Here is a 13,855-nt window from a genome sequence, read left to right on the forward strand (position 1 = left end):
CCTGATTGGAAGGAGTTTTAAGGTGTATTCAGACTAGAAGAGTTTGAGACACCTTTTACATCAAAGAATCACCACAGAAGCTCAACAAAATTGGCTGGCAAAGTTGTTAGGATATCAGTTTGAGGTGATTTACAAACCTGGCCTAAATAATAAAGTTGCTGACCCATTGTCAAGAATGTTCGAAGTGGGTGAATTAAGGGAGATTCAGTCTTTTCCCTTATGGTTGCAGGAACAGCACATCCAAAAGAAAGTGGAAGTAGATCCCTTTTTGCAGCAAGTGGTGCAGAAGTTACAACAGGAAGACTCATCTATTGCAGATTTCAGTTTGCAACGAGGAGTATTATTTTACAAAGGTCGCTTAGTATTGTCAGCTAAGTCAGATTTAATTCCCATCATTTTAACTGAGTTTCATTCTTCGCCAGTAGGGGGTTACTCGGGTTTTTTAAGAACCTACAAACGCATCACAGGAAACTTGTACTGGACTGGTATGAAGAAGATGGTTCAAGAATTTGTTAAAGCGTGTGATGTGTGCCAACGACAAAAATATGAAGCAACGTCTCCAGCAGGATTACTTCAGCCTTTGCCTATTCCGGATAGGATTTGGGAAGATATTTCCCTAGACTTCATTACGGGTTTACCAAACTCGAAGGGGGCTTCAAGCTATATTTGTAGTGGTGGATTGGTTGTCTAAATATGGCCACTTTATTTTGCTGAAACATCCTTACACTGCCAGGAAGGTTGCTGAATTATTTGCTAAGGAAATTGTAAGACTTCATGGCATTTCGCAGTCGATTGTTAGTGATCGAGACCCTCTGTTTATGAGTCTTTTTTGGCAGGAATTATTTCGGTTACAGGGAACAACTTTGAAAATGAGTTCTTCTTATCATCCGGAGACCGATGGACAAACGGAAGTGGTAAACCGTTGTTTAGAAGCTTACTTACGATGTTTTGTGTCGGAACAACCCAAGAATTGGTCATATTGGGTACCTTGGGCAAAGTTATGGTATAATACTACTTTTCATGGATCTACAGGAAAGACCCCTTTTGAAATTGTTTATGGGAGAACACCACCTGCATTAGTGTGCTTTACACAAGGAGAAACGCGTGTGGAAGCTGTAGCCGTTGACTTGGTGGATAAAGATGAAGCTATTCGACAATTGAAATATCACTTGTTGCGAGCTCAACAACAAATGAAGAAATTTGCAGACAAAAAACGTAGATTCGTGCAGTTGGAGGTCAGAGAGTAGGTGTTTATTAAACTGGACCCACATAGATAGCTCACCATAGCTCGACGTATTAATCAAAAGCTGGCACGTCGGCATTACGGGCCTTTCTTAGTAGTGGAAAAAATTGGAGAAGTGTCTTATAAGGTGCAGTTGCCGGAATCAGCAAAAGTACACCTAGTTTTTCACATTTCCTAACTGAAAAAGGCTATTGGAAATCATGCAGCAGAACCAAGTCTACCAACAGAGTTGAGTCTTGGGGAGGAAGATCAGGAAGAGCCTAAGGCAGTGTTAGCAACCAGGGAGATTCCAGAGGGTGGTAACATCATCAAACAATGGTTTGATATTCAGTAATTGTTGTGGTTCTTTGTAGGTTGGAGAAGATGATGGCTTTAAAGCTTTGCGCGACGGCGGCAAGGATTGTCGCGTTGACGATGAAGCTCTCGATTTGGATGATTCATGGTTGATGCGCGAAAATGAAGATTCAACTGGAGTTCGAGATTAGGGTGGCTTGCGACATTATTGACGGTGAAGACTTAGCGATTTGGGTGGTGTGATTCAACTTTCTCTATTTTTGGGTGCTTGTGTTTGATTTGCAGGTACGAGATGCTGGTAGTGGCGGCTTGAGAAAATCCTGCGATGGCGGAGGCACAGAGGTGATCTGGGTAGTGTGACAGCTTGAGGAGAGTTTCGTGATTTGGGGGAGATCGCGACTTTGATGGTGGTGGCCATGGAGGTTGCACGTGATAATTGCCATGGTTCTCTACAGGCGCGACTTCACGACGGCATGTTGACTTTGGACGATTTCTGCGGCGACAGTGGCATTAGGATTCGGTGGCAGCGCTAAGGTTAGGTGACTGGAGAGAAAGTAGGGTTTCAATTTCTGTTTGGGCTGAAAGTTGAAGAAAATGATGATGTGGCAAAAGTTAAATGTCATCTCATTTGAGGTTTGCACAGTTGGAGCAATGGCCGTTAACTGACAAACAAAAATAGGACTGGTATTAAGCCTAAAATTAACATTGATTGACATTTAAGTATTAAAAAAGATTATTAATTTTATTCTGTTTTTTGTTTCCTACTTAATATTATTGTGCTAAAATACTTAATAATAATGTATTTATAGAGAGGAGAGTAATTACAAATATTTTAGTAAATTTGACCCTAATAAATAATATCATATTTAAATAACAGTGTTTTATTAACAATGGATATAGATGGTCAAATCTTTGGTTGCAAACTGAGTCTATATATTAGTAATCAAGGTTTCTGTGAATCACAATATTATTCCTTGAAGAATAAAAAACATATGAAGATGTCTAAAAAGAATTAGACACATACACATTAAGATTACTCACATACTTAGAGAAAAAAAAACATCTATGCTGACAAACTAGTCAATAAATGTTCTGTTAGACATTAACTACGAATTGGTTTGATATGCCAGAATTTATATTTTCATAATTTGGTTGTTTGTTTTGTGACTACATACAGCTTGATTTAATTTTCTCATATTGTACTTATTTTTCCTTTATTTATGTCTCTTAACCATCTCTTGATGTAGATGCTTAATTGATGTACTAAAGTATACAAATATTTAGTTTCACTAACCATAAGAAACCTAATAAATCAAAATAATAAATAAATAAATTAAACACAAAAAATGTATATAAGAATTAACCACATTTAGCATAATCAACAGTATACTGACAACAATTCTATATAAAACAAATTAGAATTTCTATAATAAAAACTTCTCCATAATTATTCAAGTTCACTAGTATGCAGTGAATATAACTGTAACAACGTTGCTGTTATGCTAACTCTGAAATATCAGATAAAAGAGCACTAAAGAGCAATATAATTTAATACAAACATTCATATTATTATTTCCTCTCATGAACTTGCTCCAGGTAAGAAAAATGCCCTGGAAAAAGGATCAAGTGATAGTTACCAATACATGGCCAACATCTCAGCCACTTCTGCATATCATAACACCACAGAACAGAGATGTTGCTTGCTTGAGGGAGCATATTAGCTTGCAACTGAACTAAGTTCTAAATACAAAGTTATGCTTCTAGTGGCAATTCCTTGTAAGTGTAATTGATTCCTTGATCTCCATTAACCACATGCCCACTCCCTCTCAATATCCTGCATTATATCCATGAAATATGAAAATGGGAACAAAAAAAGTTGGATGATCTAACTATAAGCCTAGATTGGTGTTTGATTGCAAGTTTAAGAGTAGTTGGTTGCTTCTTGAACATCCTTTTTATATCATTCATGGCACTTTATTTGCAAAGGTGGTGGGGGAAGTATGTATGTTTAGTACAATAGTTGCCAAAATAGACCCACAGAAAAAAAAAAATTAAATTGAATCTTTCCTATTTCTATTTTCATCAATGAAACTAGAAATGAAAAGAACTCAGAATTGCATACCATCTGTTTGTCAACAAACCCTCTACTCCTACAGGACCTCGTGCATGAATTCGACTTGTGCTAATTCCAACCTATCAATAATTAATGGAATCAAATGAGAAAATAAAGTTACTGTTACTAACAGCAATGAGTTTTGTAGAAGATCATTACCTCTGCACCAAGGCCAAAGCGTGCTCCATCACAAAATCGTGTACTTGCATTGTGGAAAACAGCAGCACTATTTGTAGACAAGGTAAATTTCCATATGTTCCACAACAAGTATGAGGAAGAAACAAGAGTTATTCATAGTCAAGTTATCAGAGTTGTCATGGCACCATGTATGAAGAAAGTGAGATGAAAGAAAATATTTTTTGTGCACAAAAATAGATGATTCTATGAAATTTACAGATTGCACAGACTTTTAGATCTATGGATTGGTTTGGGTGGAATGGGAAAGTAATGTTTATGAAATGGTATAATTTGTTAAAGATAAACTAATGCTAAATAATACTTAATAACTCAAATCTTGCGACCTAGAAGAATGTAAATAGCAATTGGAAAGAGACATTATTAATTTGTAGACATACCTGTCAACTTGACTTAAGAAAGCCTCAGCAACTTCACAATCTTCTGTAACAATGCATTCAGTATGAGCACTGCATAAACAACAAAGAAAGTAAGAACAATTTTAAACACAATTGTGCTGATGACAAGAGAATGGAATGAAAATTATTTGGAGGATCCTAACATACCTTCCATGTTCATGTATGTGGTTAATGGCATCCAATACATCTTCTACAATTTCAACTGTGCAAGCAAGTGAACTATACTCATGATGAAAATCGCTTGTTCCAACAATGTTTATTAAGCCACTAGCTCTTGGCCCACCGTACAGTTTAACACCTGCAAAACATTTCCTCCTTGTTCATAACAAGTCTTTTCTGATTGTACAGCAAAATACGCTGCATGTTGCTTTTTCTACTAGAGTTTTATTTCTAGACTTAAATAACCCACAATATGTATTACACATGATTTTTCTTTGAAAAATCTGTTTCAACATAAACAATTTCTCTGTTTTTTTGAACGCACTTGAATTCCCTAGACTAATATCATTCGCTGCATTGTGATTATTTTTTCTTCCCTTAACAGGCACATTTTACTTCTGATTCATTGTACAAGTATATCATGATATGATCTAATGATAACATATACGTGTATGTGTGTGTGTGTGTATTATAAAACTAAAACAAAATCTCTTCTCATCCCATGAAGGGAATTGTTAAAATTCTAAATAAAACAAAATCTTCAAGTTAAATCAATGTTGTTTGTCATAAATCCATTTGCAATTGAAGTCATACCTTCACGTTGGAGTTCAAGGACAAGCTCATTAAGTCCACCATTATTTGATAGATCCTTGTGTACAAGAAGAGTTTCCTAAGAATACCAGAACAGTAATATATTTTGATGAGCATAATCTATAAATTCCAATCACACCGTACATACCGATTTAGTAAAACCCCAAAGGAGGGGAATGTTACATATGAACATATTTTACTTAGTGAATTGTAAAGGATGTGCAAATGTTACCATTGCATTGCAGGCTGCAGGATAATCAGTCTTTGCATCTCTAATAATCTGTTTTGCCATATCAATATTAGCTGATTTGTCGACATATACATGACAAATTCCATCTGCATTACAAAAATAATAAATTCAACAAAAGATTTATATAAGAAATAGGAAACTTATATACAAGAATACTACCAGCATGTCCAAGAACAGGAATTTTTGTTGACTCCTTGATTTGAGAAACAAGTTTATTACTGCCTCTAGGGACCACAAGATCTATCACATCATCAAGCTGAGGAAGAGTATAGTTAGTGGCAAATCCTTGAAGAGAAATAATATTTTTAGGGATTTAGTAGAAGTATCCAACCTTAAGTAGGTATGGAATTTCATCTCTTGAATTCACAAGCCCAATAAGATTGTCACCTACAGTATTTGGAATCACCGAAGTAATGACCTACAGTAAACAAAAATATGAAAGATAGAAACATATGCATGATTAAAATGATGACAAAGAAACAACAAGCAATTTTGATCCAGATTAATCTTATCAAAGAAATGTCTCAATCAAAAATCAATAAACAGTATAAACCTTGTGTAAGATTGCATTTGATCGTTGGGCTTCTTTTCCCCCTTTAAGCAGTAAACCATTCCCACTTCTAATTGCCAATGCAGCTATCTGTTAATCCATTTAGCCATACCACTAAAAGATCAACACCCAAAACTAAACTTTCAAAAGAGCATACTCACAGTCAAAAGATTGAACAAAAACATTACATGTTATAGTGAAACAACAATCAACTTATACTAAATTGATAATTTGTAATCATGTTCAGATCATTTCTCCTTCAACATAATTTATTGAAGATGGAAGGAAGATAGGAAGGAATAACAAACTTAAAATAACCTGAACAAGGGCATCAGGTCGAGACTCGAATATAACCAGAAGGACTCCCAAAGGACATGAAATTTTCTCCAGGATGAGTTTATCTGCTATCTGAGAAAAGAGAACAATAATCCTCTTGTCACAATGAGTTTTGAACAATAGAACATTTAAAAACATATGGTACATTTTTCAGTCAAAGCAATGGTTATAATGTGTTATCAAATCAAGACTAGTGAACATATATCCCATGATCCATTCTAGAATTTGTTACTTTACCAAATACTAAAAACATGTAAAATGAGTTTCATATTTCAACATGGTGTCACAAATATGAAATATACACTATAACTCATTGGTGGCTTAAAAGAAAAATAATTTTTGACCTCTGTTCTTTTTAAAATTTGACCAATTGGTTCTTCCATAGATGCCAACATTCGCACAGACTTTGCAAGCTTAGAGATCTGTAAAGTACAAAGATAGAGGTCAGATTAAAACAAACGTAGAAAAAAAAAATCATAAGAGATGCTTTGGAGCATGAGAGATCTGTGTTTCACAATAACAACAAAGAAAATCATGCATCTTATCCTTCTCATGCCTTCTCATGCTTCAGGGTTAAACGTGATATCAACGAAATTTCATATCCAGCAGCCACCGCATCAGCAACATCAGCTTCATTCTCAAGACTTATTGCACTTGCATTTTTCTCCAATGCATCAGCAATTGCCAATAATATTTTACTCCTATCTTCAGATTTGAGGATCTGATACAAAAAACATCAATATAATTCTAAAGCTACCCTAATTCAATTCATTGCGTTGAGAAGTAATAAGTGCAGTAGTAGCAATAATAGAAGAAATACTCCGGAGTTTATATTGACAATATGGTAGAAATAGTAGCAGAAATCACTATGTAAAACATTTATAATGGTGAAAGTAAGGTAATCATATAAGACAGATGATTTTTCTGTTTATTATTTAATAAGCCTTAAATTGGTCCTTCAAAGAATCTAGCAACAATTTATTAGATGGAATAGAATTTTGATATGGTATCATTGGAAGACCAATTTGGGAATTACTCAACATGCAACTGTATTCACCTGAAGTCTTCTAGAACTCACACGTGCTGAAACTGCCATTTCACGTGCACTCTCTTCCTTTATATTGCTCCATAAATGAGCATCTTTATGAAAGACAGTACCTATTCTTTCCCCTTGAAGTACTCGTATGATGTTGTTTGTAGCATAGCCACTTCAAGAGAAGTTAAAATATAATACGAAGTTAGTCAAATCCAAAATCCAAATTATTAGTCACAACAAAAATTAGAATCCTTTTCATCCTTTTCTCAACTTTTTTCTTTCTAACATGATCCGCGAGCTGCCATAAATAGCATGATAGAAACAAGCATTTTATTTATTTTAAGCTCATGAAGACTATTGGATATAATTTATACTCTAACATAGTGGAATATATATCTACATTCCCTTATCTTCTCATATGATATCCATAAATTAGATGTTATATCAAAAGGGGGCAAAGGAACATATCAATTGATGCATCTTCACAACAAAGAAAAAGGAAGAATCCTTTGCAAACCAGTTCACAAGAGAATCTAATTCAAACCATTCTTTTTGGCTGTTGAATTCATGGTTTAAAATTTAGTATAAGTAGGTTACTCCCCAATGCTCAACAAAAACAATGAATCAACCAAAACAGTTTATGTAATGGTGTATTAAAAACTGTGAAACTAAAAGTAATTATTTTGGTGAAAGAATTTTCCTATATGACGAAAAGAACTAAACAAAAATGAAAGGTACCTAGTTATAATGACAGGGATACCAGCATGAGCAGCACAAACAGCAGCATTAACTTTAGCAGTCATGCCCCCTCTGCCCAATCTTGACTTGTCTCCAAAAGTAATTTCCCCTTGATGTTTCTCCTTTACATACGTGTGGATCAACTTTGAGTTTGGGTCACTTGGAGGACCACTGTAAAGGCCCTCAACATCACTCAATAAAACAAGGAGATCAGCTTTAAGTTCTAAGGCTAAAAGTCCAGCCAAACTGTCATTGTCCCAGAAAATACCAGAAGAATCCTGCACACAGTACTTGCAATTTAAGATGATCACATCAGATTTTACAAATTCATCAATGATATAGCCAAACCCACCTGGTGAGACATGGCTTGTTTTGCTTTTGTTAATCAAATTAACATATTGTTGCAACAGACATATTTTTTTTGTCATACCATCTCAACAAACTAAGATACTAATCCAAAGAAAAAATTTAAAAAAATTTAAAATAAAAAATAGAGATAATTCAAATGAAACAGAGGAGGAAAAATCAGCCTACCTCATATGGTGCTTTCCTAGTACTAACAGCATCATTTTCATTGAAAATGGGGATAACCCTTAAATCTAACAATGCGTTCACTGTGTCTGAAAGTTGTTTTCTGAAGCCAGCATCCCTAAAAAATCCATCATTCACAAGAAGTTGGGAAGAAGTCACATCAAGCTGCACCGAGAAAAATCTCATATCAGCATCAATATTATGCAGAAAACAACAAAATCATCTGAAAAGGCAATAACTCAAGAAAAGAAAACACTTATATTTCAAGCAACTCAGTTTTGTCGCAACCTGGCTGAACATGGTATCATAGAGAGCCATGAGACTACTTTGTCCAACAGCAGCACATGCTTTTCCATCAAGCTCACCTTGTGGCTTTTGAAGATCAGAAAAACTGTATCACAAGCAAACAATTTCTTTCAGGTTAACCAGTCTCACCTTCAATTAACAGAAAGTGAACAAGTTTTCATTAGCAACTTCATTCCTACCCGGATTCACTCTTAATCACACAAATGGGTCTAAAACTTCCAGTGATAAACATGCTTGTAGGGGTTTAAAACATCAAAGTATACTTTAACTATGAAGACAAAAATGTGTGAAATCCATTATTGATTAACAAAATTTTCATGTCATAGGAAATGGAAAAATATAAATCATCACAAAAGATGACTTATAGGAACCTGCTATTGGCCAATTTGCGATATCTAAGTCTTTGCCTGCCAAGGCCAACAGCACCTGAAGTTACCAGTATGACTTCAAATCCTTGAGAGCTAAGTTCTTTAAGCTGCCACAATTTCATTGGAAACACAAATTTAAGTCACATATATACAAAATACAATACAATTAAGATATGTAACCCTAAAATTTTCTTTTCAATACCTGCTCACAAAGAGCTCCAATTCTACCCAGTGCTAATCTTCCATCACTTCGAGTAACAACAGCTGTCCCAACCTTCATTGAAGATGATGCACCAAACAAATGTGTTAATAACATAAATAATGCAAGAAGAACATAAAACAAGTAAATCTGCAGAAAAGTGAAAAAGAATCATGCAGAATGGCTAAGCAAAAGTTAGTAACTTAAAGAAAAACGAACTAACATCTCAACATACATAAGAAGATTCAAGGATTAAACATCAAGCACAGGTTTTCAATAAGAAAATAGATTATGTCATGTTGATTTTACTATAATCTGTTCGAAAATAAAGATTGTTTATTAAATTTTACCTATTAAAAATATTTAATAATATTGTTTAAGGGATGACAACATGAAATTTAAAACACTCTAAGAATATATATATTTTTTATATTACCAAGGTTTAGATTTAAATACATTGTTCTAAACTTAAGACAGACAAACTAAATATCTTCAACATAATTTAGTTTGATATAGTTAATTTTTTTTAACATAATTAATATAGTTTTTGTATTAATAAATTATGACTATTATTTATACTATAATTACAGAGATACTCATAATATAATGAAACTGATAACTAATATTTGTATTCTTATTTAACAAAATAGTTTTTAATTTATGTTTCAATCATATGCGCTTTTTCTTGTGATAAAAAATAAAATATCAATTTTTATAATTATTAAATAAAAAATATTATTGAATTTTGATAAGTTATGTTTATAAAATGAATAATTTTTGTAATTTTATCACAATGTAATTTTTTTATTAGAAACAGTTAATTAAGTTTAAAAATATTTACGTAAAACAATAAAGTAATGAGATATATAGATAAATAGTAAAACTGACAGATAGTTATATAACGGTTACAAAATTATTATAAAAATGAATCCTTAATTATAAATATAGATTAATTAGTATAAACATAATTATTTTTATTATATATATATATATATATATATTAAGATAATTATATAATAATACTTTTCTGTGGTTGCTTCTCTGTTGGAAAGTTCGATATTGGTGATGTCAGTGCAATTGCCGAGTCAAGAGAGCGAGTTAGGCGACTCGGCGAGTCAGTTCGTCGAGTGTGAAAATGCAGTCGGAAGGATTCTTTATATTATTCCTTTTACGTACCTTCATATACACTAATTTTTATATATTATGCTTTTAATATATTTTAAAATATCTAACTAATATATATTCTAAAAATGAAAATAACATTAATAAACTAATATATTTTAAAAACAGAAATAACTACAAGAATTAATATAAAGTCAAAACCTATTATAATATAAGAAAAATATACTAAAAAATTTATATTATTGTCCATATTTATTTTACAAGTGTTGTAAATATTATTTTCTTTGTCATCTATTATAATATAAAAAATCATCGTATTATTTATATTTAACTTACTAACAAGTGTCTTAAAGATTCATATTTTTAATTGTTTGATGTTGTTAATTTATTATTTTACTTATATTTATTTTATTACTTTAAATCACCAAAGAATTAATTTAATCTTTTATCTACTTATTCTAACTTTAAATTTTAATTTTTTTAATATAATATATATTCATTAATATAAAAAAAGACACACCAACAAATACATATGTATACAACTACGTATTTACAGGTTCAAGAATAATTTTCACAGAAAAAAAAAGATACATACATAGATGTCAGAGTTCAGATTTTCAAGAGCCTGCTACGTGTAAAACTAGGCTTTGTGGGCCACACAAATAACGATATCGTTGTGTTTAATATCTCACACCACTAACAATTACGCGTCATCATCATATGAGAGTTCGAATTGAAAAAATGGAAAATTATATCAATTCATCAGGTTTGCAAAACAATATATGGATAACCTTTCAAAAATATATAAGCAAACAATATAATTTTCTTCACAAAAATATTTCAAAATAAATAACCTTTTAAATTTTTATCCAAACATACTATGAAATAAAAGTATATGTGTAACAAAGTTTTCATATTACTTTATAGTATTTAATTTTAAAAATCATTTGAAGTAGGGTTTAAAATTAAATTATAGCAATGATTTATAATATTTTTTATTTCAATACTTTAATTTAAATATTTTTCTCTTTTTAAAATTAAGTAATTTATTTTAATAAAACTGCTCCTTGATTACCACTCATTTACTTTTAATTATAACACTGTATGGCTATTTTATGTTACTTTTAATTTTAATTAAATATATAATGTTTAAACAAAAAGTTAAAAATACTATAAAGTTTAACACTGTATGACTATATAACACTGAAGGACTATTTTATGTTACAGTTTAACATATACTTTTATTTATAAAATATAAATATAATCATGTAAAAACATTTTTATATACCATCTTAAAGTAAGTAATTGTATTAAATATTTTGAGTTCACTAGATTGGCTTAATAACATTCATCTAAAAATTAGTTTTCAACTTTCAATAGAGTTTTCAACAACCAACTATCTTATATATCAGCCAGTTTTCTTAGACATGACCTAACCAAGCTAAGTACTTCAAAATTTAAATTATTTTATTAAATAAATTTAAAAAATTGTTTATCTTAAAGAATGTGAGGTGGAGGGAACCTCTAAACCTAGTAATTTTGGCTAACAGTATTATGAAAAGATTGACAAAAGTCCATCACCTACCTAAACATTCAATAATTTTATGAAATGATTTCTAATGTCTACAAAATCTAAAATATTCTAAGTATTTCATTGATAAAATATGGACCTCATTTTTTTAAAAATATACTTAACCATTTTAGCAACAAAATAATCTGTGTTCATCTTTTTATTTTTGAATTATTTGATGTTTATCATATTGAGACTTTGCTTTTGTTTTTCAAAATGCACTAGTAACCATGTCAATAATAGTCCTTTTCATCTTAGTTTTTGTTTGTATGCAATAAAAAGAAAAGAAACAAAGAAAGTAAAGACTCGTAACATTATGTATATAGTCTTCTTGAAAAGAGTAAAAAAAAACTATATGATAAAATAAACATACATTTTCTCTCTTAAAATAGACTACTAACTCAAAAATATTTTATCAATTTAAAACAAAAATAAATATAAAGAGAGAAACGAAATAAATATATACATATATATCCTTATACCTAAATATAATTTAAAATAATGAATGTAATTTATATTGAAGTTTATCAATGCAAGTATTATCAGCTTATATGAAAATAAATTTAAAGAAAAAAAATACTTAGAGTTTATTTGCTTTTTTTTTATTTTAACTCAAATAAAAACAAAGTCCTAAAAAATAGAGTCGATCGTAAGATACATCGTAAGAGACAAATAACATGTGCGGCTGAATATTTAATAGAAATTAAAAGAAAAGTTCTAAACTAAAATTTCAACTTTACAATTGAATAAATTAATAATAACCACCTTATTTCTAACCCTGTTTTTAAAATTTAATAAATAAGTTATATCACTCCATACACAAATAATAAATTCATAAAGAACATTTCTCAGCTTTCTAAAAATGTCATATTTATAACAAAAAACCTCGAAAATAAAGTAAAACAAAATCACTATACCCAGTGATGCTAAAATCATAGCATTTCTATTGTTGAAAAAAAAATTCCAGATATTGAAGTTTGAACAAAGGAACATAAAATTATAGAAAGGTTTCACTTTTTATGAAAAGAAAACCGGAAATTTAAAAATTCTGGGATTCTTTATTTGTTTTCTTTTACATATTATTTTCACTTTTTTCCCAATATTAAAAAAATTGCACACAAAACAGAGAAAACAAAAGAAAATAATTTTCGATGTTTCTGAATAAATATATACTGAAAACCATTGTCTCAACTAAAACCCTTTTTAAACTTTTTTTTCTCTCTCTCCTAACTGCTGTTTGAAGAATGAGATCAATGAACGCATGAAAGAAACAGAGATGGCATAACCAGAAGGAAAAATAACAAAAACTAAACCCTTTTTTTTCATTAGAAGAAAATATAAAAAGAAAAGAAAACAAATTCTCTGAGAATTTGTCATAGAAAATAATATGGCGAAAACAATGAAGAAAGAAAGTGAAAAATGGAAAAACTGCACCTTTACAATGAGACGCTTGACCTTAGAGACGAAAGTTCTGGAAGGATCGATGTTGGCGGAGAACTGAGTTTGGAAGAGCGAGTTGAGGTGAGTTAACGCGGTACCGTTGACGAGAGGTATTTCAGGGGGTTTGGTTTTGGTGCCATTTTGGTGAAATTCCATTGTTAGAGTTATTGATATGAGAGTGAAAAAGAAGAAGAAGAACCACAGAGATGTGAAGTTCTGTTCAAATGATAAGGGCTTTTAAAGGCATGCACAGGGTTTTCGTGATTTTTTATTTATTTTTTTTGTTAATAATTTGCAATATTTTTCTGAATTTGATAACCACCAAAATTTCCGACTAGTACGGCATCTTCATTGACTTGGGATTTTTTTTCAATGGAAGGGGGGGGGGGGGGGGGGGGGTGTTAATTAGGAATTTG

The 13,855-nt window shown here is 31.3% G+C and overlaps 1 protein-coding gene across 1 annotated transcript; it reads right to left on the reverse strand.

Annotated features, from left to right (window-relative positions):
• Window positions 1-2,936: 2,936 nt before the first annotated feature.
• Window positions 2,937-13,654, reverse strand: LOC108347704 (delta-1-pyrroline-5-carboxylate synthase). The gene is made up of 20 exons (XM_017587114.2): window positions 13,434-13,654; window positions 9,311-9,382; window positions 9,112-9,215; window positions 8,723-8,825; window positions 8,438-8,599; window positions 7,904-8,181; window positions 7,187-7,337; window positions 6,686-6,850; window positions 6,474-6,551; window positions 6,112-6,201; window positions 5,797-5,883; window positions 5,575-5,661; window positions 5,403-5,499; window positions 5,226-5,329; window positions 4,997-5,072; window positions 4,391-4,541; window positions 4,226-4,294; window positions 3,810-3,876; window positions 3,660-3,730; window positions 2,937-3,371 (listed from the first exon to the last, which is right to left on the reverse strand). Exons 1-20 carry the CDS (start codon window positions 13,593-13,595, stop codon window positions 3,290-3,292), a joined length of 2,256 nt encoding a protein of 751 aa, XP_017442603.1. The 5' UTR covers window positions 13,596-13,654; the 3' UTR covers window positions 2,937-3,289.
• Window positions 13,655-13,855: the final 201 nt, after the last annotated feature.

The sequence above is a fragment of the Vigna angularis genome, chromosome 9 (assembly GCF_016808095.1).
Source record: "Vigna angularis cultivar LongXiaoDou No.4 chromosome 9, ASM1680809v1, whole genome shotgun sequence".
Classification (NCBI taxonomy): domain Eukaryota; kingdom Viridiplantae; phylum Streptophyta; class Magnoliopsida; order Fabales; family Fabaceae; genus Vigna; species Vigna angularis.